Source organism: Coturnix japonica, chromosome 2, assembly GCF_054131305.1.
Source record: "Coturnix japonica strain WE chromosome 2, WE-NBRP24, whole genome shotgun sequence".
In the NCBI taxonomy this organism is placed as follows: Eukaryota; Metazoa; Chordata; class Aves; order Galliformes; family Phasianidae; genus Coturnix; species Coturnix japonica.
The window spans coordinates 108,049,515-108,077,392 of NC_140664.1; the positions used below are offsets into that span (position 1 = coordinate 108,049,515).

A 27,878-nucleotide genomic window follows, 5' to 3' on the forward strand; every position below is an offset into this window, starting at 1 on the left:
TAATTGTAATTTACTCACATAAGGGAAAAATAGTTGCAGATCTATCTAAAAAGAGCTCTGAACTTCCAAGAAACTTTTCCATCCCAGCAGCAGCTAAAGGAATTGCACGTGATAGTTCTGAGTGGCCTTTTCTTTTGCCTCCGGCTTTGCACATTTTTCCAGTTTTAATGTGTTTTTCATCTCCTGATGCTGCTCCAGAGCCGAGGAGCCAGATTTGGCAGACTGCAGGGCTGGCAGACAGGCCTTTCTGGTCCAGTGATGAAATACTTTTAAGTCAGAGGATCCTAATCCTTTTTTTCCTCAGAAACAAAACTTCTCCTGTGTTTAACTGGAACAGGAGATCACACAGTGACTTGTAACTTTAAATAGTAAGTGTCTCATGGCTTTGTTATGGGAGAGATGTGATTAGGCATGATCTCTATAGTAACTTGTTTAGTCTTTGTGTGACTCGTTACTACAAATTCCTTGACATCAGCAAGATATGATATACAAAATCCGCGTAATATTTTAATGAAGTTCTTCGTGTTTTATTTGTAAATAAGTGTTTCTGGTTTTCTAAATTCTCATGCAAATGAAAGATTTGGAGTTGTTAATCCTGAGTGAAGGATACCTCCTTGAGAGAAAAGAAGAACTGCTGCCATCAGCTCTTCTTTACCTTGAGAAGTCACTTTTCTTAACTGTACTGAAAAGAAAATGCTGAGCAGATGTACTTTGATTGTGAGGGATTGTTTCTGTTTGCATTCATTTTTCTAATCATCCTATCTGAAGAGCAAAGAATCTCCATTATCACAGGGACTGTGGACATTCAGCTGTTTCACACTACCTGTTTATTGGTGTGCCCGCATGGCTCAGCACTGGTCAGTGTCTGAGTGCGCATATCTTAGTCTAGTACTGTGGTGCAAAAGGGGTTTGCTGCCAGACTGGGACAGCTGCTTCTTCATGGTGTTTTGAGGATTTTCCTTCGGACAAGATATGGTTTGCTCCTGTAAATGGAACATCCCACTGCATGTCCTCACAGCGAGGAAAGGTATCTGATAAATGTCAATTTTTTGGCTTGCAAGCCCTTCTTCTGAGGCAGGCACAATTTTGTCTCTGTTTCTTCTTCATGCAAATGACAACACCTTGTCATTGTCTCTGCCAGTGATGCTTGTAAAGAGATTTCACATGTAGAAGCCAGTTTAATCTCTGTTCTTACTTCTGTTCCTGGTTCATTTCTGTCCCTGCTTTTTCCTGCATGCTACCAGACATTCTGGACTGGCGTGGTCAGAAGGGTTATCCCATCAGCAGAACCCAATTTGGGCATGATGGGATTACACTGTATCTGCATGCTGAAATGGGGAGTAAAAGCAAGTCAGTACCCTCCATGGTTTCAGGAGCAAGGGCCTCAAAGCAGGATCAATCTCTGTCAGGAAGCCTGAGAGGACTTTACGTGACAGTTAGTCCTCTTGTACCTGGAGGCATTAATTGCATTGTAAACTCCAGATAATGTCACTGAATTAGCTCATGCCAGAAAAGCTTTGGCTTTCCCTTGGTATAGGCTGACAAGCAGCGTTGTTTCCTTAATGCCCTGCGTGGGACTGTGCTGGATCTTCTGAGTGATAGGTGACATTCTGAAGAAAGGACAGCAGGAGGAAAGGTTCTGTAGTAAAATGGAAGGTGCTGAAAGAGGTGCCAAAGTGTTTGGGGGGAGGGCATGAAGGGTAAGTAGAGCAGATAAAATAGGGAAAGAATATTAAAAGATAGGTGAAGCTGAACACATGAACTGGAAAACCTTGAGGGTGATGGGTGACAGTAAAAATGGAGAGACAGATATCATTTGATTTGTTAAGTAACAAGAGAAGACGTGGTGTTGCATGGGTTTTCACTTTTGAGAGTCTTCAGTTGCTGGAGGTATGCCTTCATGTTGAGTTAATACAAGTGAAACCCAGTGAGGGAGTGTGGCTGTCATCTTGCTGTTGATCCTGCATGAATAGGACCCATAGCATTGTATGCATACACAGTCTTGGACTGAAGAAGACAACCTGTGTTTCTGGGTTCAGACCCCTTTCGGATCTTTCACGTTGACTTGTTCTGTTTTTAAATCTGAAAATATAATGATAAACAACTTCTGAGTATTAGACTTGTTTTGTTACTGAGCAGTGGAAGGTTGCTTTAAACCTTAAAATGGCATTATTTCTAGGGAAGTTCAGCATTCAATTTATATTTTTTTCTGTAGGATAACCTGAGAACGTTCAGATGGCTTGAATCTGTTGTATCGGTTGTGCATGGAAGTGGCACAATTTCTCATCTTCTTTGTTGAGTTCTGTAAATAGGTGGAATTGTTGCTTTAGCAACAAGCATAATTGTGACTACAATTTAAATTAAGGTTATGAATATTGCACTCAGCAAAATAATGTAGCTTGCAGACTTGAATAATTGCGTTTCAAGTGTTAATTGTAGTTGAAGCGAGTCTTCTTAGGCATTTCCATGGATTTTGTGTGAATGCCTGACCTGCATTTTCTTTACCTTGACTTCCTATAGAGAAAATATCCATGGTAATTATTATCTGCATAAGACCATCGTTTCTCTTTTGCTTTTCAGTGCCTACATGTGTGTGTATTATGTAGCCTAATAAGTATTCTGTCTGTATAATATGCAAATGTACTGCCAAGTAAACAGCTCATCTGGGCTCGCCATAACGCACCTTTTTCCATTAATTACCATTAGTTACCATTAGTTCCATTAGTAAACATCAGTTTAATGTTGAGTGAGTTCCAGGTACACGCAACCCCTGTTTACCAGTTCGTGGTCAGTCTGCAGCAATTTCAGATCTATCCAATGTAATATCTTGGTGAAATCCTGTTTGAAAATCACTGCCTTACACTCTTAACATTACAAAGCTGATAAAGGTTGATGCAGCCTCCAGACTGCATTCATAGAATTGCAGGGTTTGGAAGGGACCTCAAGAGATCATCGAGGTCAACTCCTCTAAATTTTTATCATTAAGTAAAGAGGCAGTCTGGAAAATGTTCCATTGTTTGCGTGGAGGACACAAACTTAGTGGCATTTACCGAGCACCGTGCTAGTCTTGTTTCCAGTTCCCAAACAAGCCCCTCTGGTAGTAGTTCAGGTATGGCAAAACTCTAGCATGTGTTATATTGATTTTGCCCTGTAGCGTAAGCATTAAACACAATCATAGTGATTTAGTTTTGTCTTACTGTTGTCATACAAATCTGGGATATCCTGCACCTGAGAAGAGTCCGGGTATTGTAATTACTGCATAAAATTGCTATTTACTTCCTGTGTCAAGAATGCATGCCCAGCAAACTCTTGGTTTATGTCTGCAGTCAGGCTTTAGCAAATGACTTGATACTTGTGACACTCTGTACTGTAATAAACTTACGGTGAGCAGCAGTGTATAGAGGTTTCCCAGATGCAAGGTGCTATGTAAGTCACTATATCTAACCAATATGGCTTTTAGAGGTAAATGGTAACCCTGGCACTGTAGTAAGGTCCTGTACAAAACCTGCAAGTTTAAGGCTTCCCAGCCAATTGTTTGGTTTTTTTTCTTTCTTTTTTCCCCCCCCCCTTTTGTTGCAGAGCCTGCTTGTTCATATAAGCAGAGCATTGTATAGTTAAAACTGTAAAGGACTCTCAGCTTCCTTCCTTTCCTTCTCCCCACCTCTTCTCCCCCCAATAATCATGCTCTCAACTTGAGACTTGCACTGATTAGCTGCAGACTTGCTGAAAGAAACAGTCCTTTTCAAGAAGAGGAGAATCTCATTAAGCCTTTGCTGTGAGCCGTGGCTCTTGATCAATGCTCTAAAGACAGGCTTGACAGTCATCAGATGAGCTAAGAACTGCAAAAATATTACCTATCTCAGTAATATTACCTGTCTCAGTCATCAGTTGAAAGAGTTCATCTCTGTCTGAGAATACAGAAGCTTCTGCGTGCTACATGGTACATAAAATATTAAAGACATCAAGGATGTGAGAAGTCCTAAAGATGCCATATGTTTCCAAATGAATTGATAAAAGGCCTTAAATCTAAAAGAGAATGTGATATGAGGTTTACAAATGAATAGATGGAATTTTGATAAAGTTAGAGATGAGCCAAGACATTACTGGGGAAATATAAATAAACATCAGTCTTCTGCTGTAGTTCCTTGGTTGCTGAGCCCTTTATTGGCGTTCTTTTATTTGAACAATTTTTTCCATGAACTTCTTAATGATAACTGATAGAAGAATTGACAAATAGTGCTAAATTGCATGGGTTAATTCACTAGCAATTATTGCACAGATTATTAGTAAGCAAAAAAAAATAATAAAAGAGCATCTACTTTTATCTCAAATCACAGAACAAAAGAACGAAAAGAGTGACAGAATAAATGTTCTTTTGTTATCTTATTGTCTTGTAGAGTTTGGAACGGTGTCAGAATTGGGTTTTTTTTTGTTTATGTTGTTTATTTACTGAGGGATGCTCAGCTCTGATGGAGCATCTGCCTTTCTCTGCAGTCCTTCTTCTACCCGATTCTTCCAGCTGGGTTGAATGCCTTGATGAAGCCTTTCAAATGATCGAATAGATGAAATTGTACATATTCTTTGGGATTATTTTCATTGTTCTTCACCATGTGTTCACTCTTGGATAAAGAGAAAGAATAGAATACTTTATAATTCTAAGATTTTGTTGTCAAGCCGCATTTTTGTACTTCTTGCTGGCTTTGTTGTTTGCTTGTTCTTTTTTGTTACGGTAAATTCTGGGGAAAGATTGGTCTGCTCATCAGCAGATATTTCCACAAAACCCTTCCAGAGCTACTGATGGAAACTCAGGCCACCTCATTTTCTTTTTAAATAAGTCTTAGTCAATATTTAAGGATCCTGGCCATGTGAGGCGACTGTTTTACCAGCGACGTTCTGTTATTAAGAGAGTAACAGGTCTGGTTCTTCTTGTCCTGACAGGTTCTAGAAGTGACTGACTCTCTATTTTGCAGATTACACCTTGTGATGTGTGGAGGCAAAAGCACCTGGAGCATTGACTGGCACATGATTAGAAGTTGGACCCCCTTGAGGCCACTTGTGACCTCTCTTTGGGTTAGGAACAGTGAGAAAACTATATCAGCCATGGCATAGAGGCACTATGCTTTTTTATCCATTACTGTGCCACACTTAGAATGTATTTTATATTCCTTACAATAGGAACTGAGGATTTGACCTGTTTATTTACTTCTGTATTTATTATTGTATCAGTGAGATTTATGAAACTATTTCCTTTTTGCTGTCACTAACCACCTGAAAGGGAACCTGTCCAAAGTGCAAAGAAGGGTTTAGATCTCAAGATTGTCTCCGTGATGCCTTATAATTGCTATCTTCACAGAATCACAGAATTGTAGGGGTTGGAAGGGACCTCTAGAGATCATCGAGTCCAACCCCCTGCCAAAGCAGGCTCCCTACACCACGTCACACAGGTAGGCGTCCAGGCGGGTCTTGAATATCTCCAGAGAAGGAGACTCCACCACCTCCCTGGGCAGCCTGTTCCAGTGCTCCGTCACCCTCACCGTAAAGAAGTTCTTCCACACATTCGTGCGGAACTTCCTATGCTGTAGTTTCATCCCATTACCCCTAGTCCTATCCCCACGCACTACTGAAAAGAGACCAGCCTCGCATCTTTCTACTGTCAAAGAGTCCCATCTGTCTTGGACAGGGCATCTGCTGCATCACCATTGCGTGCACTTACTACTTTGGGCTTAGACTGTAATAACTTCATTAACTCACTGTTTGGTGGCTTCGAGGGTATGGTGTCTTTACAGCAAGTGCTTTAAATGTGCTTTTACACAATAAAGATAAAATGATGCTTTCTTGTAAGCACTGGCGGAAATGCTTTGATATTTTTCAAAGTAATGGCAACAATTATCTTATTGCAAACTAAGAAATAAATGATCGTAATCCTCCTTTAGTCGTTCCATTCCCGTGATAGTTGATTTTGGTTCCGTTTTCCCATGACCCATATTAAACAATAGATTCGCATGCTATCAGTATCACTGTGTGGGAATTCTTCACTTAAAACAGAAAAGGGCCACATTTTTTACTGAAACAAGGGAGTAGGAGTTCAGATTCTAGAGAGTGACAGGAAAATTTGCTCCAAGCAAAAAAAGCAAGGCATATTTTTTTGCCAAGAAAAACTTTTTCCTGTAGTAAATCCATCACCCATGCTCTAGCAGACTTGCTTAAAAAAACAAAACAGTACTTTTGGGAAGTGCTTTGTTAACTTTTAACAGCCTTTTCCACTACTCTTTGGCTTTCTCTCAAGCCTTCCTGCCAAGCTGAAGTGATGTGGTGTGTTTGGCAGTGACATGCTTCATTTAGGTGCCAGTGGTGAGCTAGTGCTTGCAAGTCGTTTGCAATACTCTGTGAAAGCCTTATCGCTTCTAAATACACTGTTAGAGGAGTTCTAGAAAGCAGGATCCCCTTGTGCTTTTTGCAAGGTTTTGCTTTCAGGTCTTTACTTTTGAAGGAATTTTATTTTATTTTTTCATTCAGAGGGTTTGGAGGTGATTAGTGTGGTTGATCTTTCTGCTTTGTTTCTGAGGTTCTTTCCTAGGTCACTGTTAAACCAGCTTGCTAGGACTTTTAAAAGACAATTACGTTGCTTTCAGCTCCCAGCTGGGTACAGGACAGAAACCTTCATTCGGCAGGAAAAGGTGAGGAGCGCTCAGCCCCATCCATTCACTTCAGTGACAGCTGTCTTGCCAGGGATGCGGTGCTTGTGGCTTCATAGCCACAGCAGTGCTGCCCTCTCTCCAGCTCAGAGAATCTGTGGGGTGGGCAGAATGTCTAGCAAAGAAGGTGTATTGGGGCTACAGCACTAGAGGGGTCGGAGAACAAAAGACTCATCAGTGGGAGTCACTTCTCATTTGTTGTGCTTCTAGTGGGGAATGGCTTGTGTAGGAATCTGTATAATAGCACTGATACTTTTCAACGAAAAGTGTTTTTTCTGAACTGATTTTCATGTGATGTTTAACCAGCTGCATGTACCAGCGGAGCTGGTCAGTCCCATTAGGCATGGACTCGAAAACAGGTTGTCTTTGATACAGGTGTAACACTCCCAAACCTCAATTCTAAAGGACACGATCACCTGATACACTGCAGAATAACCAATCCACTTGTTTCTTCTAGCTTTATATCTTCTGGAATTAGTTTATGTGGTTTTTCTGAGGGTCACAGATGAGGTAACATGTGCCTGGTTCCTCATGCCAAGTTAATCAGGAACCCACGGGAAGGTTGCTTTGTGGGAATTACTGCCATCCTTTATTTCTGTACATTCCCCCACAAACCTTTCTACATAAAGAGTGCTTTAGCAGAGAGCATGTCCTCTGACGAGGATCGGATCATAGGATCTTCCTCTCGAGACCTGTTCTCCTGCAGGTACATGGACAGCTTGAGATCCTATGGGATTGGTCTCATTGGTGCTGCTCAGAGGCTGAGGTGTCCACGTGCAGCTACATACTGGTCTTGGGAGCAGCTGCTGTGATGGTGATGTGGGATCTACAGTAGAATTTAAATCCTGCTCAGCTGCAGAAGCAGACTCTTAACATGAAGTTCACATTTTATCCCTAATGGAGGTATTAAAATTTGCACTGATGTGAGAATATTCCCAATATCAGTAAAGCGAAATGAAAAAATAGGAGTGTGGGGGTGGAATGCTCAGAGAAATGGTAAATATTTTCTGGAGATTGTTTTGCTTTTTTTTTTCTCTTGCAGTTCCCAAACATGCACAATAGTTGGAAAGGAAGAAGGACCTGATTTACTTTTCATTAGCTTTTAAAGGCTTGAGTGTTTTCCTGGGAAGCTCTATGGGTTAGGTGGGTTGGGATGGGGATAGAAGGGTCCATTCTGTTTCTGTCTATTGTCTAAAACCTCTTGTGTGTTCTGAGCATAGGTGCCCATGGAAGCATTTGTCTTAGCGTCATTAAAGGATAGTGTTTAAAAAAGAAATCCAAACACTTGACATCGTCCTTTTCTTTGCTTTTAGTTTCTCTGTCTCACGTATGTCCGTCCTGTTTGTATTGAATTTCGTCATGTTGCAGTTTCTTACCCAACATAACCAAATCTGGGGCAAAAATCTAATGGAGAATATACCTTCAAGTAACACAGCTTTCTTTGCTACACAATGCGTGTTGTGTGCTTTGGTTGTTATGACATTTATTTAGTTTTGCCAGGAAAGCTGAAAACAATTTAACCAACTACTATGAAAAACTGCAAGATTACCAAAATGAAGAGATTTGATTCAAAAAAAGCACCAAAGGAACCCTGAAAAGTTAAACTTTATGTTCTGTTCCAAATGCAAACGTGCATGAATAGGAAATGTCATCTCTTTATCTAAAAAAAAAATCAAATATTCCAAGCCAAGAAAAAGATAAAAAAGATCAAAGTCACCACTATACTTTACTTATGCTAATTTAACGTATTAAGTGCTTAGTATGTACTGTTGCTTTTGAAGCAAAAGAATGTTATTAGTTGATGCAAGCAAGAATTGAGAGCATCTGAAACAGGTTAATGTATGGTCTTTAGTCACAGGATTGGAAAAAATCCATTTCAAGCTTTTAAAAAAATCAAACAAACTTGGCACACAGTATCATCCCAAATACAGCTTTACAGGATAGACTGAAAATAGCTGTTACAACAGAAGGGGAAAATGCATGTGAAACACTGGAGATTTAATGTGAAAAGGAACTGAAATCACCAGGTTACTTTTGAATAAAGCCTTCAAGCGTTTTGAAGCTATCTATACTTTTTTTGTGTATATGCAGTGAAGTGCTATGTATAGAATACATATAGCCATGACCTGCCAAGAGGATTTTGGTTTCCCTGGAGACTATCAGTTCTCTGTTGCACAGGTTGGCTTGGTGAATAAGAGCCATCTTGATAAATCCGAACCGTTCTCCCCAAGGTTACAGGATATGTCAGTGAATTCGGATCTTTGTGTTGAAGGTTGAATGTATGAAGTGCAGATGTCTCAACGTCCTCTCTAATGTCCGGTTATTCCTCTCAACGTGTACCTAAAACTTGCAGTAATTATCTTGTGAATTGGGGAAAAACCTCCTTTATGTCATACTTTGATGGCAGTTTTCTCTTATTGTCTGTGTTGTGCCAGATCTCTGATGTTAATCATAAGTTTCAGCGTGCCATGAAAAAGTGTAAGTCAAATCATAGTGCATGTACTCAGTGACAATTACCGCTGTTGACTTCTTTCTCCCCCCTCTTCCCCAAATGTTTTGAAACCCTCTTGTCATTTTTCTGCTTGAAAAGTAGACTTCAATCAGTCTTATAGTTACTAATTATCTAGTGAATATGGAAAGATTTCCTCATATAATGCATGCAGCCTACTTTGTTCATCTGTGCTTGATTAAGAAAAACCCCAATAATTTCAAGTCTGCTCTCAGTTGGTTTGGATGGAAATATGTAGATTGATGTAACAGCCTTTCTGCTTTTTAACTCATTGAAGAACCGGCGCATACAGGGTTTTATTGACAGCAGGATATTTCCAGCAAACTGGAAAGCTCTGAAATCCTTCTATTTCTGTTTCAGAGATTTTTTTGCCTAGCAAGGTATAGGAAATTTAGAATCTGTGAAGTTCCCTGGTGTTCATTGCTGCTGCTGCTGCTGAAAGAAAAATAGTAAGCAAGTTAGATAGAGAAAGATCAAACAAAAAAAGATGTGTCTTTTAAGCTCTCAAGTGTTACGACGCCACTGGCTGTGGAACATCAGAAGATTTCAGTTAAGTTTTTCAACCACTACATGGTTGTTGGGTGGCTCTTCTTTCGCTAAGCTTTAAAATGTTTGATTTGTGACTGCTTGCTGTGAGAGCTTATAACTTGCTGCACCACTGTGTGAGTGATGGGAAGTCCTATTTTATGTCTTAAGCTGTTAAAAGGAACAGCGGGTGTTTGGTGTTGGACTTGGGCAGCTGAAGTATTGCCATCAGTAGATAAGGTTGGTGTCTGAAGACTTCAGCGCAGCGCAGAGCTCCATGGCGCTGGAAACAGAGATGTGAATAAATGTTCTGGCACTTCCTGTAGTTCAGAATTAACCCTTTGTATTTCAGTGTGACATTTGCCTTTGGAAGCTTATATGGATGTGTGAATAAAATGTTATAACTTCGAACGCTTTCTCCATTTGGTTAGATGTAACTGCAGTTTTTTTGGATTTGTGAAAGGTGAATTATCTGTCTTTGCTGTCTCTTTGGTCTTTATCAGTTTAGGAAGCAAAACCAGTTCCTCTCCTTTTGGAGAAGACGATAGAGGGACGAATAGGTAACATTTATTCCAAAGAGCTGTTGAAGAGAGGATAGGATTTGGTTATTTTTTTCTGTACTTCTTACATTTTGTATTTTGCATGTTTGTTAACCCTTGCCTCTAGGAAGTGGTCTTCATTTTGCTCATTTTGCATAATTCTGCCCACGAGCTAATACGCGTAACTGGTGAGTCATTTAAGAAGTGCCTGCTGATTTATTTAGGTAACTAGATTCTGTTTCGTGGGTGGTTTTTCACACTCCATGGTGGATATGATAGCCTGAGCATGCCATTTTTTTTTAAACACCAAAAATAAAACTATTCCGTGTATAATCCCACCATGTGCAGCAGATGTAGCCAGCTCTTAAGATACTTACGCTTGCAGGATACAGAAACGAAGCTTCGATTGGATAGAAGATAACCCAAAGATGCTATGAGATTAGACAACAGAACTGATGAGAGGAAGTCGTCTAATCTCATTCCATCTTTGAGCTGTCTCAGTACTTTCTTGCTTTGACTAATGCATGTATCTGCTGTTTCCTAAAGGAAGGAAGAGGATGACCGTGTATGTCTGCGCATGTTACTTACGCATATAGTCACATACATTTGTATGCACCCATATCTACATAAAGGCATTTATGTATGTATGTATATAAGGTATACATACCTTAGCAGGGTGCATATGCAGTTTCAGTCTTTCTCCTTTTTCTCCTCTCTCCCTTCTTGAGATACAGTGCATGTGCTTTTGAATATTTTTAAGTTCCATTATTACATTTTCACTGAAAGTAAACAGCAGGAGCTTATTGAACGGTCCTCCTTCATTTAAATTCCTGATTTCTCTCGCATATTCATTGTTACTTTCTTTGATGAGGACATTTATTGTATTTGCCTTGAAAATTGAAAGAATGTCATTTAGCATAACCAAAGAGCAATGTGAAATATTAACAGCCAGTGCCTTACATCTCATGACAGCCTGAATGAGAATACACTGAGACTGTCTCATGCTTCTTCAAAGTTTAGGAGCCTCTGTACTCCTCATGGGTGCTCTATTAGAAAGGAAAAAAGATGATAATACAGCATGTACTATTTTCACTACAAAAGGCGGAGCTTTTAACTCATTAAATTCTAGCACGAGCGTGTTTCAGTTAATCAAAGCTGAGTAACACTGTAAGAAGCATCATATATTCCCTTCTATGTCAGTTGTTCTGCTCAAGGGTTTTAGTTTGGTAAGCTTTAGCCCAGGAATAATTATTTGGAACTCTTTGCAAAACTCACTAGAATTCTGCTTACTGCTTTGTGTTAGTTAAGTTTTATTATTAGTGGTTTTGCTTGTAATTTCATTGGGAGTACTCTGACTCTTTGGTATGTCTTTGTTGTTAAGAAACTACTTGTGGATTCAAGGAGGGAAGAATTGTTAGGGTTAAATGAGAGTAACACAACCGCATTGCATCCCATGCAATTTGTGCAGTGTCCAAGAAAGCTCCTTAGTGTTTTAAACAAGGAATTAGATGTATTTGTATTTTTTTGTTTGAAGTTGACACTTCAAACAAATGGAAATGGAATGAAAATAGCCATGTTCTCCCAGGACCAGGCAGTAACTATTTTGATAATATTCAAGTAACAGTTTGCTTTCTGCTTTCCAAAGTAACAAATTGGCCTTAGCAAGCTTTAATAGTTGGAAAGGGTGATAGTTTGGATTCCTTCTGCTCTTTCAAAACCAGCTGCTAAATATGTCAGCGAAATGTGCCTTAGAAATTTTCTTACTATAGTACAGAGAGGATCTTTTCAAATCTGTTAGACAAAAGCCATCCCTTCCCAAAAGGTTTCACAGTAGCCCCTCCTCCAGGTGTGTATTGGCACCTACCCACCTCTCCCTTAGGAGCTCAGAACAACGCTAGTTTTCTTGTGCATCCTAAGTGTCATGAGCATGGCATTTCTATCTCTGCATTTGTACCTTCCAGCAAGAAGGAAATGCAGGAAATTCTGTGGACTTAAACCAGATTTATGCATTCTCTCGTACACACAGTCAGTGATATGCTCCCTTCCCATGTTATTGTTTCCATTCTTTGTTGCTATTTAGTTCCCTGCCAGCAGACATGCAATTACAGCCACCTCGGTGTGATTCATGAAGCACAACAGAGCAAGCTAATGCCATTTTCTATGAGGCGGTCACTAAAGGCAGAAGGTAAATAGCCAGATCTATTATGAACCCTGCAGGAAATCAGTGGATGTTGTTGGGTAATGGCTCTATTACCATACAAGTACAATTCTGCATGCATCTTCTTTTCGTCTTACATGCTCGTTGGTAGATCTGGTCAGGACCATTGATGCTAGTGCCTGGCCCCTAATGAGTTCTTCAAGGTGGTGTAAGAGGGAGATTTGGGTGCATTAGAATATTAAGGTTAAGCACTGAGGAACTCAGACTTGAATTTGACTATTTCAGTTAAGAGAAATTAAGTAAATCTCATTTTGGCACTTTGTGCCAGAGTTTGGCACTTTATGCCAAAGTTTGGCACTTAAGGTAGCGTAGCTATGGATTAACTATTTGCTAAGCAAGCATAAAGAAATCAAGAAGTAACACAATTTGTTTTAGCTTTGGCATTGAGGTAAATAGCAGGAAAGGAAATTTGCTGGCTGTGAAATACAACAGCTTAAAGTAATCAAAGTCTGCTCAGAATATGTATTTCAAAAAGATGTACTGTAGCTGGTACGAGGTAATAGATGAAATCATGCTTTATTATATAACATTTCCTAGTGGTCCCAAAGTGACCACTTCTGGGATGAATACTCTGTGGTAGCTTTGCCAAAGTTCCCAAACAGAAAATAACACAAAATAACCCAACTCATCTGTTGTAGTACCATGAATGTGAGTGTGTTTCGAGCAATGGTGGCTGAGGAATTGTGTGGCATCTCCTGACAGCGAAGGCCTTTTTGGCTGCAGGGTTAATTGGGCACTGGTGTAGGTGACTGATCAGTCTGGCAGCAGTCCTTGATGGGACTCATGGAGGTGATGCTGGTGCTTCCTCCTGCTCACCCATTCCTAGTGATAATTTGGGAGAATTTCTTATAGTTGCCACAGTAATGCAGTGCAAGTAGAGCTGAAGGGAAAGAGGGCCTCATTAAAACAAGGAGGAGGAACCAGTTATCTTAAATACGTCTCCCCAGCCATATTTCTCAGTCTACTCTGGTCCCTCGTGACCTGTATGTCAGACTGCACTACTAACACCTTTCTATGTTTCTCTGCCTTTTGGAACTGCAGAGACAACACTCCATGTATAAACATGATTAAACCTGTAGACTTTTGTGTCAAATCTACCTTTTTATTGACATGCTTTTAGATTCAGACAGAATAAATGGAAGAGTCTTTGAGGTCAGTTTGTGAAATGCAACAATAAATGATCATCCACTATATATATACACATATATACACAGTATATAAGAGCTGGTGCTCTTCAGCCTGGAGAAGGGAAGGCTCTGAGGAGACCTCATAGCAGCTTTCCAATACCTGGAGGGGGCCCACAGGAAAGCTGGAAAGGGACTTTTAATAAGGTTGTATAGTGACAGGAGGAGGGGAAATGGTTTTAAACTGGAAGAGGGTAGACTTAAACTAGATATTAGAAAGAAATTCTTTACTGTGAGGTTGGTGAGACACTGGAACAGGTTGCCTAGAGAGGCTGTGGATGCTCCCACCCTGGAGGGCATTCAAGGCCAGGCTGGATGGGGCTTTGAACAACCTGGTCTAGAGGGAGGTGTCCCTGTCTATAGAAGTGGGATGGAACCAGATGATCTTAAAGGTCCTTTCCAACCCAAACCATTCTGTGGTTCTATGAAATAAGGAAACATGAAACAAAATGTAAAACTTTACAGTTTATTTTGTTTCAAGGCCTATGTGAATACTGCTAAAAGTTAGCTTTGCCTTTTGGCAAAGTAGAGGTTTATCACAACTATAATAAGTATTGGAATTATGAAAGTTTTTAATTGGTCGTTTACTTGCTCTGCTACCTTGCGCAATTCCCTATTGTTTCCCCTTTTTCTTTTGAAAGGGACATGATTAGAATTCTCTTTAACAACTAAATCAAAAAGTGGGACAGGTTTTATGTGAAGTTTTAGAAGACTTTGTGAAAATGTTAGTATTCTATATTCAAGCAAAAGTAAGGAAAGACTAGATCAAGGACTGCTTTTATAAATAAGATGTTTTCAAGTGAGTTGAACTTCAGAAGAAGTAGCTGAAGAAATCACTGAAATCTTATCATTCAAGTTTGAGCACAGTTGGAGGTTAAGTGTGGCTCTCCAGGAATGTGTGATGTCCTTTTTCAAACAACTTCTAAAGAGAATTTTATGATCGCTAGGCCTACTTAGATGTGCACTAAGTGCTGTGAAGGTCACAGCTGATAATGGCTGTTGAGATCTGAAAGGAAAAAATATATAAATTCACTAAGGACAGGGACACTTTGCCGCTGTTTACTGTTGAGAAAGGAATCTTGTATTCTTTTCCTCATGCAGTGTAAACTGGAGTGCTGTGAAAAATAAATTTGAAGGCACCTCTTCCAATCTGGAGTGCTGTGAAAAATAAATTTGAAGGCACCTCTTCCAATCTCCAAAGCAGTGATGAGGCTTGTGCTGGATCACTATGCTGAGCTTCAGGTATTTGAGGAAAGGTATAGTTAAAGATAATCAGAGAAGACCCATAAAAATTATTTAGGAAATACAAGGGAATGGGAAGCTCTGAAAGATGGGGGTTTATGCACTCTAAAGAAGATAAGATTAAGGTGTAATGTGTGCTAGAGATTGTAAAATATTGGTAGAAAAAGCAATGTTCTACTGAGGAAATAGCAACTCTGAACTTCAGAGGGGGAAATTTAGACCAAGTGCTCAGAAAACCTATTGAACAGTAAGGATAGTGAAGGACTGAAAGATTACATATGGGGCTTGTGAAATAGAGCTACATTTCTATAGGATTTTAAATACAGAGGAGACAGTCTGCGAGAAATAGCTAAACTAGGACCAATCCTGCCTCCAGGTAATAAAATGGACAAGCTGGATGATCCCTTACAGCTGTTTTCTGTTATTTTCTTTTTTTGATCATTAAGTGTCCCAAGGCTCCAATTATATGTATTTTCACACTTTCCCTTCATGCTGGCTTTTAGGGGTAAGTAGTCACACTCCCATGCTAGTGAGTGGACTTACTGTGAGCTTTAACAAGGCATACTTAGAAGAGTCGAGACTCTGGGTTCACGTGCAAGGTTAACATGAGGTGTCATGTAGGTGATTGTTAAAAATTGGAGTACTGTACTAGAATTAACATTTCTGATTAGTTAATTGTATCCAAGGAGAACTCTCATTTAGAGAACTGTACTGGCCTTCTTGTTCTTTTAATTAATGAAATTATTGGAGTCTCAGTGTCACAAGAGGGAAAAGGTATTTCTGGCATCTGGGTTTCTTTCCCTGTATTGGTCTCCACTAGGGTCTGGTAAGTAGAAGTCAGTTAATTATTTCTTACAGGGTATCCCATTCTATGTTTATGAGGTGATTTCTATGCTGTTATAGAAGGTAGAACCGTATTGTCTGTCATCATACACATGGCTTGAATTTCTTGTTTTGCAAAAATTGAAGTTCTGCATCTTGCAGTCCCTGGTCAAAGCATTCCGTTATCCTCCTTTGGAACGTGGTCTTATATGAAGGAAAGGCATACAAAGCACATAGCCATTCTGTTATACTTCGAATTATTTCTCTATATTGTAAGTTTTGAATATTTATTAGTCTTTTATAACCTCTTTCATTATTCATAACGGGTAGCTACAGAATTTGATGATAAAAGCAGAACAATGAAACCTTATTTCGCATCACCGATGTCTTTCATACAAACCATTCTCTGGTGAATTTTTTAAAGGAAGGCCCAAGCTTGCAAGGTGCTGGGAACCTCTGTTGTGCTTCCTGTGACATCCCTTCCCTGCTGGTTTCAATGGGAGGGGAAGCTGTTCAATACCTCACCGTACGCTGTGCTTCAGCATAGTTAGTTAGGAATGAAATAATAAGTAGCTCCCAGCAGAGGTGGAAATGAAAAGGCAAAGGCCAGAGAGGAAAGAGATCTTTTCAGAGAAGATTTCAGCGTATATGAAGTTTTACTAATTTAGAGAAAAAGATACTGAAAGGCTGGTTCAAGTGATTTATGGGATTTTCTCCAGAAGCTCACAAGACTCCAAGGAGATGCAGGGAATTACTGTACTGCCGGCCTATCTGTTTATACACTGAGTCTCTGACAGCAGTCAGCATCATCTGTTGCTTCATAGGAAGGCATAACACTCCACCATAAACACATTGGGCATGGATTATTTTCATGCATAGGACTCATCCTCGTCTCTAATATGTAGAGGTTTAAACCCTGAGATTCTGGGTTTACTGTCTGTTCTGGAAAAACTTCTCATCACTGTGGGTATTTATTGCTCTTAGGACTGTCATCAGTACACCTACAAAGTATTCTTTGGACATATTGGTAGATATATGGTCTCAGCAGTGTTTTGTCAGCAACCTACAAGTAAAACAATACAAATTTTGTGTAGATGTCCACTTTGGTTTGTTGCTTTTGAATTCAATGTGTACAGCCCTTGTTGACTATCCCCTTTCCCTCCCAGACTGTGTAGGGAATTTTTAATAATCCCAGTCTCTTAAGTGATACGAGTTCTTCACCAGTACAGTCTGCTTAAAATGTGAAATACGAAATGGGCTTCAGGAAAGGTCAATTTCTGTGTTAATATTGTAGATCAGTGTGAAGCTTGCTTAACTCTAAAGAGCCTGGATTTAAAAAAAAAACATGACAATCTGGTGTAAGATTATTGACCAATTTCTTTTTGTTTCCAGCTGAGCTACCAGGATCATCTGCAATCAAGCTCTCCTCTTTGCGTGATCTTCCAGCTCAGCTGCAAGAATTATACCAGCAGGGCTTCGTCTTGGCTGCTGTCCACCCCTTCGTGCAGCCAACTGATGAAAAAGAGAAAACTCCCCAGGAACAAATCTTCAGGGCTGTGCTTATCAAGAAAACAGAAAGGTAAAGCACTTCCAGTGAACTGGGATAAAAATAGACAATGTGATTTCCTGCTGAGTTTTGACCTCCATCAGGAAATTATGGCAGTTTACTGTGCAAAACTTGATTCTTTTTAATTATTTTTTTTTTTAATGTTTTTTTTTTGTGAGCTTGAATAGGCGTAACATGTTCTTCGTGTTTACAGTTCATCTCCAGTTTGGCAGACGACTCAGGGAATAACGAGTTGAAATATGCTCTTATATTTTGGGATGTGTTGTCATGAAAGGCAAACAAACAAACCCTATGTCTGACAGTTTGTGAGGATGGTCTGGTTGGGACCCTTTGAGAATTTATTGGATTAAATTAAGACTGAAGAAGTATTTGCTCATAAAAGATGTATTTTGTGTTTAGAGGGTTACAGTTAATGCAATTAATTTGAGAGCCACAGTATTACTGCATACTTTTATATGTAGACTTTGGGCTTTTCTTTCCTCTAAACAATACAGATTCTTTCAGTTTTTGAATCAATGCAAGCTCCTTAAATAAAAAAATGCTTTCTTGCTTTGTTCAGAGTCCTAAGATGTATTAATATTCTACATAGTCACAGTTTGAGGATGAATAAACAAACAGGAATTCTGGTCTTTTATGCTTTAATCTGATTCTTAAAAACATCAATAGAATGTACTGTTAACTAGTCCAAAAGCGAATTAAAGTGTGAATACTTTAAACACAGATTTAGGATTTTCACTTTGCTATTTCAAATACAGTTTAATGTTATTTGAGCATTCATAACAGATGCGTTATTGCAGTTATGTTGTGCAGTTTTCCCACATTAATTGCATTTTCCATTCCCCTCTTTTTACATTGACCTTTACTGAAATCTGGAGGATAACTCAATGTTCAGTTCCTGATTCCAGTCTCTATCTTTCCACTGCTGTGTGAATGAAAAGATTTAGGCCCCTCTTTAAAGCAAAACCACCCTTCAGTTCACTACAGCCCGGTGATCAGTTGGTAGGAAATATGAACAGGGTCAAACTTCAGTCTGTGAAGGAAGAAGTTCTGTGTTTCATTACCAAATTTGCAGGCATTAGGTATCTCAGGCTTCTAAACTAACACTTAATTGCCTCACCTTGCTTTTAGTTTTATTAATGCAGAACTTTGAGCTGCCTTCCTGATCCTGTTGTTTAAATGGTTTCCAGTTTTATGGACAAAACATGAAATGTTTGGCTAAGCAGTGGACTTCTTGAGTAATATTGAGATTGGCTTATCTGCTCATTAAGCCTCGCTTTCCCTTCCCTTCCCTGATGCAGGTAATGAAAGTATGTGCATGCCTGACTTTGCAATGAGGTCATAGGGCTCAGCATCTTTCAGGACAGACATGTCAGGGGAAAGCAGTGTTGTCCTTGGCAGTAAGAATGTAATGCCAGGGAGCTCAGCATCTTGCTGTTGTACCATATTCAGCAGTTTACATCTGTGCAGAATGAATGTGGAGGAGTCTTAATTGCCTACTCACAGGCTTGGGTGCCAGTGTTTTGTGCTCTTTAGACAGCTGTAAATGACTGTACAAAATTAAAGACAGTAGAGAGTCTTGAACCAATTAGATTTCCTCTTACGTTCACACTTCATTTCTTTGCATTCTTATATCTGTCATTTCTGGCTGCCTGAGAAAGCAGAAGAGAGTTGGTGCAGTGGGAAAAAACAGAGAAGTATCAGAAGGGGAAGTGACATCAGTTTGGTGTTAGTTGTAGTTTAAGTACTCCTGAGTTGGGCTGAGGGCATGGGAGAAACTTATAAGGTCTGCTTATGATACTTGTTGATGACATTAGTGTTAATTTCTTTTATGAGATTTTGAAGTGTAAGTAGTCCAGCTACAGTTGCAGGTTCAACACTCACGTGAGAAGTTAAAAATGGACTCTTAACTGTTCTCTCTGATGGTGATGCCAGGTATGCATAGGGAGCCAAGGAGTCATAACAAGCTCTTTACTGAGGTGTGAGGCCACCTCAGGGTTCCCCAGCCATCTGCAAAACCCCTGGGCTTTAGCTTCTCTCTTACTACAGGTATTTCTTCACAGATGGATCTGACACCATATGCTTACCTTGTCAGTTGTCCAGCAGGCATCAGGTGTGGTTTTTAGACCTAGCTGTTATGGTTGCCTATGGAGTTGTTATGTTAGTGCCTTCTGATGCAGTAGTATCGACTCCGCGTATAAAGAGGTAGAACTGAATAGTTGAGCCAATCTGTCCGCTTTAATCAGTGTTATGACTTTCTATGCCTGTTTTATGGTTTAATACTATCACCTCTCATTTTGAGTTGCTTTAGGTAGCATTGCCTCTCCTAAGGTAAGAAGAGGCAATATTAGCTGCAACAGATGATGTGCATCAGGATCTACAAGCTGCTGCTATTGTGAGATTTGCAGCACCTTCATTTGTTTGAGAATAACATGGAGAAAGGAGTGCTTAGATGTGCTGTGCATTAAAACTCACTGAGAAAAGCATCTAATAGTGTTGATCCTCCTATTTTGCCGTCGTCTTGGAGTTTTAAAGCACTCAATGTAGATTTAAAACATCATTGTACATTGGCTGCTTTCTTTGAAAGCCACTAGAATAGTTTCAGCCTGTTCTGATATCTTTGTCACTACATTGTTTTAGCTATCTATTCATTAATGGTAAATACAAAAATAGTCATTCCTGCTCCAGGACATTTAGGGAAATACATTCCTATCATATATAGGAGACACAAATGTTGGAAAGCAAAGTTTGTCCCTTGGAAATGTTAAGGAAGGATTTTTTTCAAGTCAATACGAAAATTATCTACACTGCAAAAAGTGTCATGTTCAATTAAATAGATTGAGTAAATGAAGAAGTATTTGATTCCTTAGAAGTACTGGGCACAAAGATAGTCTGCTGAGGAATAACAGATTTAAACCTATTTATTTATTTCTTTAGCATCTAATTGTGTTATGCATGCGGGTCAATTGATCGATGATGGTTTGGAAGTCAAAGAGGGTAAAATAATGGAATATTTGAATGCTGCTGTGATTACTTTCTTCCTCTCTCAGTTTCAGTGGACTATTAAAATGAAAAGCAGTTGACTGTTTTACTTACTGTAATAATTTCTTACACGCTTGGTTTTCTCAGAGAAGTTGTTTCATAAGAAAATATGCAAAGAGGAATCTTCAAGCCCTCATTTTTACAGGTTTTTTTAAAACAAATAAATGCAAGGAAGGCTCCAGATGTGAAGTGTAGCCCACAGCTTGCTGATTCACATTGATTTTCACACTTGAGAGAAGTTGATTCGCACTGATTTACACTTGAAGACAAGCATCTCAGGAAAAAGGATGTATGGTAGTATTCTGAAAAATGAGAAACTGTGATAGCATGTTTCCCTTGGCAAAGGGAATGAGGAAGGTCAGCTCATTTGTAATGGCCCGTCTAACAAAAATGTGGTGAATAGCATGCATGTCATTCATGTGCGATGGAGGAACGGAACAGGAACAGAAAGATCATCAGTTCTTCAGGTGTGAGATAACATTTCTCCTTTTTCCATTTTATTTCCCAGACTCACTAGTTTTAAATACTGGAATCTTGAGTTTAAATGTCTTGTGCACATCAATATTACTGACAGCGTGCCTGTTTCTTGCAAAGAAATCCCTCAATCAGCCTCAACTACAAGAAAACCATAGCACAAAGCTGCTTTATTTATTCCCTTCATTGTAGTGACACCTCTGTCTGATGTCTTGAAGTTTAAAAGTTTAATGTTAATTAAAATGTTTGCACTTCTCTTCCTAAATACTATGCACAATGTTATCTTCTGCTAGGAAATACTGATGTTCCAGACTCACCATCTGTCTACTTAGAGTACATTCTTGTGTGTTTGCAGATGCTTTATTTTACAAGGATAGAATGAAGGAGGGGAAAAAATGTGAATTCCAGAGAAATCCTTCTCTCAATGGTTCATGTATCTCTTAACACATACTCTTTTACACATCTTCTCTCCAGTGACTAAAGCAGTGATCAAGGAAATGTTGAGATGCAGAATTAGACTAATATAAGAATAATTCTTTTACGGTTGACTTCTGTGTTTACCTCAAACAACTTCGCAGCTGTTCTCCTTTACTATAAAATAATGAGGTGTCAGGTGCTCCAATTATACACTTGATGAGATGATTTTGTTTCTATTTTTATAATTTCTCCCTGTACATTAATCCTGATGAAATGCAAACTTTCATCACTCGGCCAAAAATAATTGTATTTATCAGCAAAGGAATTTGACAGACTTGAGTTCAAAAGTTTAATAGGAAAGCAGGATTTTTGCAGGTTTTTTCTTCTGTTACACAATGTAATTCTAAGTGATTTCTGTTGATGTTACCTTCCGAGGTGTAGCTAAATTTGTGTGTTCTTTGTGTCGCTTAAAATCTGTGTTCTGCAAGCAACAAGTAATATTAAGGTAGATTTATTTAAATGCAAATACAGAGTATTGAGATGGCTTTAACATGCAGATTAATTAAACAAAACGGCGGTAATTGCAGTGTTTCTTCAGTGCTATGTTTGCATTTCCAGTAGTCACTGTGCACTTGGCATTTGCTTAATTATGTTGACTGAATGTTTTGGGCAGCTGAGCAAGGGGAAACCCTGCTTTTTTTGCACACAAAAGACCAGCTCTTTCTGTGTATTTTTCCAGTAGTACTGAACTCCCCTTGCAATTGTAGTGAACAGCTTCAGTTTCTATGAAGGCAGGAAAACTGTTGTACCCAAGAACTGATGAAGTGTGACGATACATAATTATGTAAGGAAGAAGCAGCAGCCTCTTGAAGCATGATGCTTCACAAAGCACGGGTTGGTCTTCTGCCATTTGGGTTTGCACGTTTGCTTTCCAGAGGCAAGGAAAATGTTTTGGAAAATATCCATTCAATTTATTAAATTTGTGATTCTTACATGTTTCAGAAACACCTCCTAGACTGAAAATGCTTTTTTATTCCTTTATGCATTTTCAGTAGTTACTTGAAACAGAGTTCTTGCTCTGACTTTGTGCAGAATTTCTTTGATTGGGCCTTGAGCCATCACTGATGCATCTGCCTGGCAAGCCTGTCCTTGTACTGCCTTGGATATTTTCTCATTTTCCATGTAGAAGATTTTCATGCCATGTTTGATACTCAGTGGCGCACATCACTCAAACATCCGTGATGATCTGGAGCCTTTCTTGGAGTGCACAGCCTGCCGTGCCAGCTGCATCTCTATTCCTTTGTTGTCTGCAGGTGTATCAAAATACAGAGTGTTTTTTGTCCCATCCTCTGTCACTGATCAAGTTGTTAAACGTGACAGGTCCCCAGGAGCAGACCCTTTTGGTATTCTACCTGTTACTGGCATACATGGCATCACCATTAATCGATTGGTTTGTCCTCATCTGTTTTTCCAGACTGTAGTATCCAAACTTACATATAAAAATGCTCTTATGAAACCTACCTGAAGTTCTGCCTTCAGCTCTAGGGCCCCCAACAAGCACACAGAGCTGATGGAGTGGTTCCAGAGGAAGCCATAAGTACAATCAGAGGCTGGAGCACCTCTCCTATAAAGAAAGGCTGGAGGGCTTGTTCAGACTGGAGAAGGGTGGGCTCGGGGGAGACCTCATTGCAGTCTTCCAGTACCTATAGGGGGACTGATGGGAAGCTGTAGAGGGGCTCTGTCAGGGAGTGTTGTGTCTGGAAAAGGGGTAATGGCTTTAAACTAAAAAAAGTAGGTTTCTATTACATCTTAGACAGAAATTCTTAACTCAGAGGGTGGTGAGGCACTGGCACAGGCTGCCTGGAGAAGCTGTGGGTGCATAATCCCCAGGGGCTTTCAAGGCCAGGTTGGATCTGGTGGGTGGCAACCCTGCCTATGGCAGGGAAAGTTAGAACCACATGGGCTTTAAGGTCAGTTCCCACCAAAACCATGCTATGATTCTGTGAATATTATGAGAGCGAGTGCCAAGCATCTTTCTCAGACTGCTGTAAATGACCAATCATTTTATCATCAAAACAAGTCAGGTTGGTTGTTATTGATTTGCTCTTGCTAAATCCTTGCCTGTTAACTCCGTCTTCTTGAGCTACAGAGTCTCTGCAGAAATACAGGATCTCCATTCTAAGGTGTTTCAAAAGAACACAGCCTGAAGAAAAATAAGCGATCTCCAGTGCTGTCTGCTTTCTAGAGCCTAGCAAATGTACATACTTCACTCTGGTACAATATGTTGTTAATTTAAATGTAAGTGCATCTGTGTGTGTGTATATTTATTTGATTTGCAGGTATGATTTAGGCCTAATTGTGGTTAATTTCTGACCTGACTTTTGTGAACATCAGGATCAAATGCATGTTGTGTGCTAATACAGCACGCGTTGTTGCTCTCAGCAGGCTGATTTCAGCTTGCTGGAAGAACAATATTTATTTCATACCCAAGAGTCAACACGTATCTTCCTTTAGCTCAAGGGACAATGGCTTGAGTTTTTAAAGCCTGTTATTTGTTTCAAGTTCAAAGAAGTTTCCTTATGACGGCTCCTAACATTGACCCAAAATAAATGTTCTTTCAAAAGTGTTCTCAAAATTAGAACCACTTGTTAAGTGTTAAAAACATGTTATGAACTTTTCTCCAGAAACTCTATATGCTGCTCTTAATGTTTTTTAATAATTACTATCAAATAACACATATTCCAGTTATAAGATTTCTTCTCTAAGTAAGAAAATACCTACTTAATAAAGTTAAAACATCAGTTTTAACTCCTGTTTGGAGTTGAGATTGTTGTGATAAAATTTACCTACATATATTTTTTGTAAAAATAAAAATAAGAAGATTTTAAGGTGGGCAACATAAATTTTGTGAATTTTTAAGTGTTGACTTTTTTGGCTTTCAGATAATTGAATCTTGACAGTTCTTTAACCTGGAATTAGACCCATATCAGCTGCTGATGTTGATCCTCTAAATGTGTTTCTGTTTTCTCATAATGTAGATCAGATGGTTATGAATGTAGTTACATTTTGAAATGTAAGCTGTTTCAGTGTGGAATTATTTCTGTGCAGTGGAAAATCTTGAGATATCGCATACTTTGAAACAACCATATTAGAGTATCTGTGCAGCTTCAAGTGTGCTTTCACGTTATTGAATTCATAGGCATGAAGAACTTCAGGAAGATTAGGACCTAGTAGTGTTCTATCCCTTATTTTCTTATTGTGTCTGAAAAGGGCTGGAAATCCAGTCTGTAATGGACACTGAATTGTCAGCTTTAATAGTTAATGTGTAAGTTACTGGTAGTCTACAGCTGGTAATGGTTTATCTACCATGAAATATGCTTAACTGCAAACAGATGTGTAGGAAATGACAGCCTACTGAAACAACCATTGTAAAATATTATTTTGGCCAGCCAGCTTCCAACTGTAAGTGAAAATCTTACTTATTTTATGTATTTTCTTTACTGGCAGTAGAGGTCCTGTTGAGGATTTAGGACCCAACTCTTTCAAGTCTCTGGTCCTCATTCTGTTCCTTATCAGGGACAATTCAGGGTGCCTCCCCCCCAACCCTGATGTGCTTGCAGGCACTGTCCTTCTGAATAGTCCAGGTAGACTGTAATTCCTCTCAGCTATTTGCCACCCTCTGGTTAAGATGTTTGGTAGTCACCGAGGGCACCCATAGACACAGAAAATCCTTAACCTGGAAAATCAATAAAGATAAAGCATGAGATACATAACAAAGGAAGAAAAACAAATGAAAGTCCGGGGTGTATAAAATGCAGTGGAAAGTCCCATCTGTCCACATGATTACTAAGTTGTAGTTTCCCTCTCTTGGTGTGGACTGGGCAGCTCACTGCTGCGTGCAAAGGAACCACATCCCATCTTTGCACTGCCACTTCTCTTCCCTTGCAAGTTTCACAGAATACATTACAACAAGCCCTGGTTGTTGTGTGCCAGCTTTTTGTTAGTCCTAGCTTCCGAGGTGTGGCATAGTTGTATCACAGTGTGCCTCTTTCTGGGCTGAGACTCTTCTAGTTGGCACAAATATATTTTATTAGAATAGCAAAGGTAATAAAACTTGAATGTTCATTTGGAGACAGTGAATAGCGGGAAGATTTCCATCCTGGAAGGATGGGAAGGAGGAGGAAGACATTGCTAAGTTACACATAAAGAAGGGGGTAACAGTGCGGGGTTGAGAATGAAGTCAGGAGATCTGGACTTCACTTTTGATTTATCTTCTGACTTCTGTGATCTTGATAGATATTTCTATTTTGAATCATAGAATGGCTTGGCTTGGACCTTAAAACCCACCCAGTTCCAACCCCCAGCCATGGGTTGCCCCCACCAGCTCAGGCTGCGCAGGGCGCATCCAACCTGTCCTTGTGTATCTCCAAGGATGGGGCACCACAGCTTCTCTGGGCAGCTGTGCCAGTGCCTCACCACACTTTGACTAAAGAATATCTTTCTAACATCTAACCTAAATTTCCTGTCTTCTTTATGTTTAAAGCATTTCCTGTCACTAGTGCACCGTGTAAAAAGCCGATCCCCCTCCTGCTTATAAGATCCCTTTAAGTACTGGAAGGCTACAGTGAGCTTTCTCCAGAGCCTTTCTTCATAGGGGAGGTACTCCAGCTCTCTGATATCTTTGTGGCTCTCCTCTAGACCTGTGCCAACAGCTCCATATCTTTCTTGTTCTGAGGGCCCTGGGCCTGGATATGGTACTTCAAGTGCAGCCTCATGAGTGCAGATTAAAGGGGGATGATCACAGCCCTCTTCCTGCTGGCTGCCCCTCTTTTAATGCAGCTCAGGATACAAACAGTTGGCTTATTTTGGAGATTTTGTCTGGCTATACTAACAGTATTCAAAGAGCATAATGAGAGACTTCTATGATATTGATGAAATACTTTGTGATTCATGTATGAAAAGCACTGTTTATTATATAGAGGCTGGAAGTATATTCTTGTCCACCTGGCTTTGCTCAGATTATTTTTGCAGTCTGTGAAATCCAGGGCCTCTTATTACTTTTGCATGAGAAGCTGTAGCTCTAGTTTTGATTGTTTGTTTTTGACTGAATGAAAAGCACTTACTAAAAAACTACCACTATGGACAAAGACCTCCCTTTAGCGTATGTAGATGTATTTTACTTTGAATGCATGGAAAAATAGTTTTTGGTGATATGCATTATGTCTATGAGGCTAACTAAAGTCTTTATGGCCTTAACGGGATCTGCTACATGTAGTCTGTAAAATAATGTTCCTAGCAGACTGCAGTGGTATTCCATGCTGCTGTTTTCAGGAGCCCTAGAGCCATAGAGCAGAGGTAGCCATCAGACTCTTAGGAGAGGAATTCATTGTCTTTTGTTCTCTTAAATATTTACAAGCAGCAAGTCCCTTTCACAGTAAAGTGCTTGTTAAAGGGGGAAAAATAAACAGGTCATTTTAAGAAGTGATGGTAAGAATCACCATGTTTTTATGGATATCATCTGCATCTCAAGTAGTTTTTACTCCTTTTAAATGGGTTGCAAAGTATGTCCTTGGAAAACTGCATGAAATGAGAGGCCAGGAAGTTGCTGAGGTGAAGGAGAGGAATTAAGATAGAGTGGTTCAAGGATGAACTTCCCTCAACCTTAAACTTGTATAAACCTCATCATTAAAGGCTGAGAAGAATTTATTTTTATAGATAGGCAGTGGATTTAAACATTACAGTGCAATGCTTCTGGCGCTTTTGGAATGATTAGAATAGTAAGCTTTTGTTTGTTGCAGCCAGTGATTGCAGCAGCAGCAGCACTGCGAACTGTCACTGTGCAAAGATTTTGGCAAAGAGTGGACATGGGAGGGACTGTGCCTTTGGATCTGTTTCATTCTTTCCCGTTCCTGGGCCTCACTTTAAATAAGCATTAATAGCGTGGCACATACATTCAGGATTTGCTGCGTTAACTTCGAACTTGGGCTGCCTTGTTTCAAAGTCTTTGTGCTAAGGGTATCACACGAGTGGGGCCAGTCAGTGAGGTGGGTTTCCCAGGCTGATGTTTGGTCCTCACATATGTAAAAGCCTGGTGGAAGTCGAGAAAAAAATGAGATTGCTTGTATGAAAAGGGCTTGGTTCCTTGCTAACCATTCCTAGTAACCCACTTCTGGTTTGTCACAATACAAAAGCTGAAACACTGGAAAACTGCATTTGCTCCGTTTGGCGTTGTATGTACTTTGCATTGTTATATCAAGTTGCGTTTTGGTGGCTCATTAATGCTAGAACATTAGAGAGCCTTAGCTCGTACACACTTCTGTCTGGAAGCTTGATTTCTATCTGGAAGTGATGATTAAATAATATCAGGTCTACATTTCCAATTAGTCATATTCAGATTTTTGGAAAAAAAGGAAGTAAGTATAGCACTGTGTAGTCTAGCAGGGAGGCTTTCTTACATTTATTTTTGTGTTACTAAGAAGCCATTAATCTATGGAAGAAAATCAGCACAGACTGCATTAGTTTACCTAGGACTTTATCTAGAAGATTAGATGCGGTTGCTGTAGTTTATGTGCTGTCCCTCACAAAATGATCTTCTTTCTCTATATCAAAATGATCTTTTCTGCTTGAATGAATCTCTGTATGCCTGT

The 27,878-nt window shown here is 39.6% G+C and overlaps 1 protein-coding gene across 2 annotated transcripts in view; it reads left to right on the top strand.

Moving 5' to 3' along the window:
• Positions 1-27,878, top strand: part of RFTN1 (raftlin, lipid raft linker 1) — an 87,425-nt gene that overhangs the window by 17,569 nt on the left and 41,978 nt on the right. For both annotated transcript variants that reach the window (XM_085540526.1, XM_015853776.3), the window contains exon 3: positions 17,127-17,313. In XM_085540526.1, the coding sequence (XP_085396652.1) occupies positions 17,127-17,313 (187 nt within the window). The remainder of the gene's footprint in view (positions 1-17,126; positions 17,314-27,878) is intronic.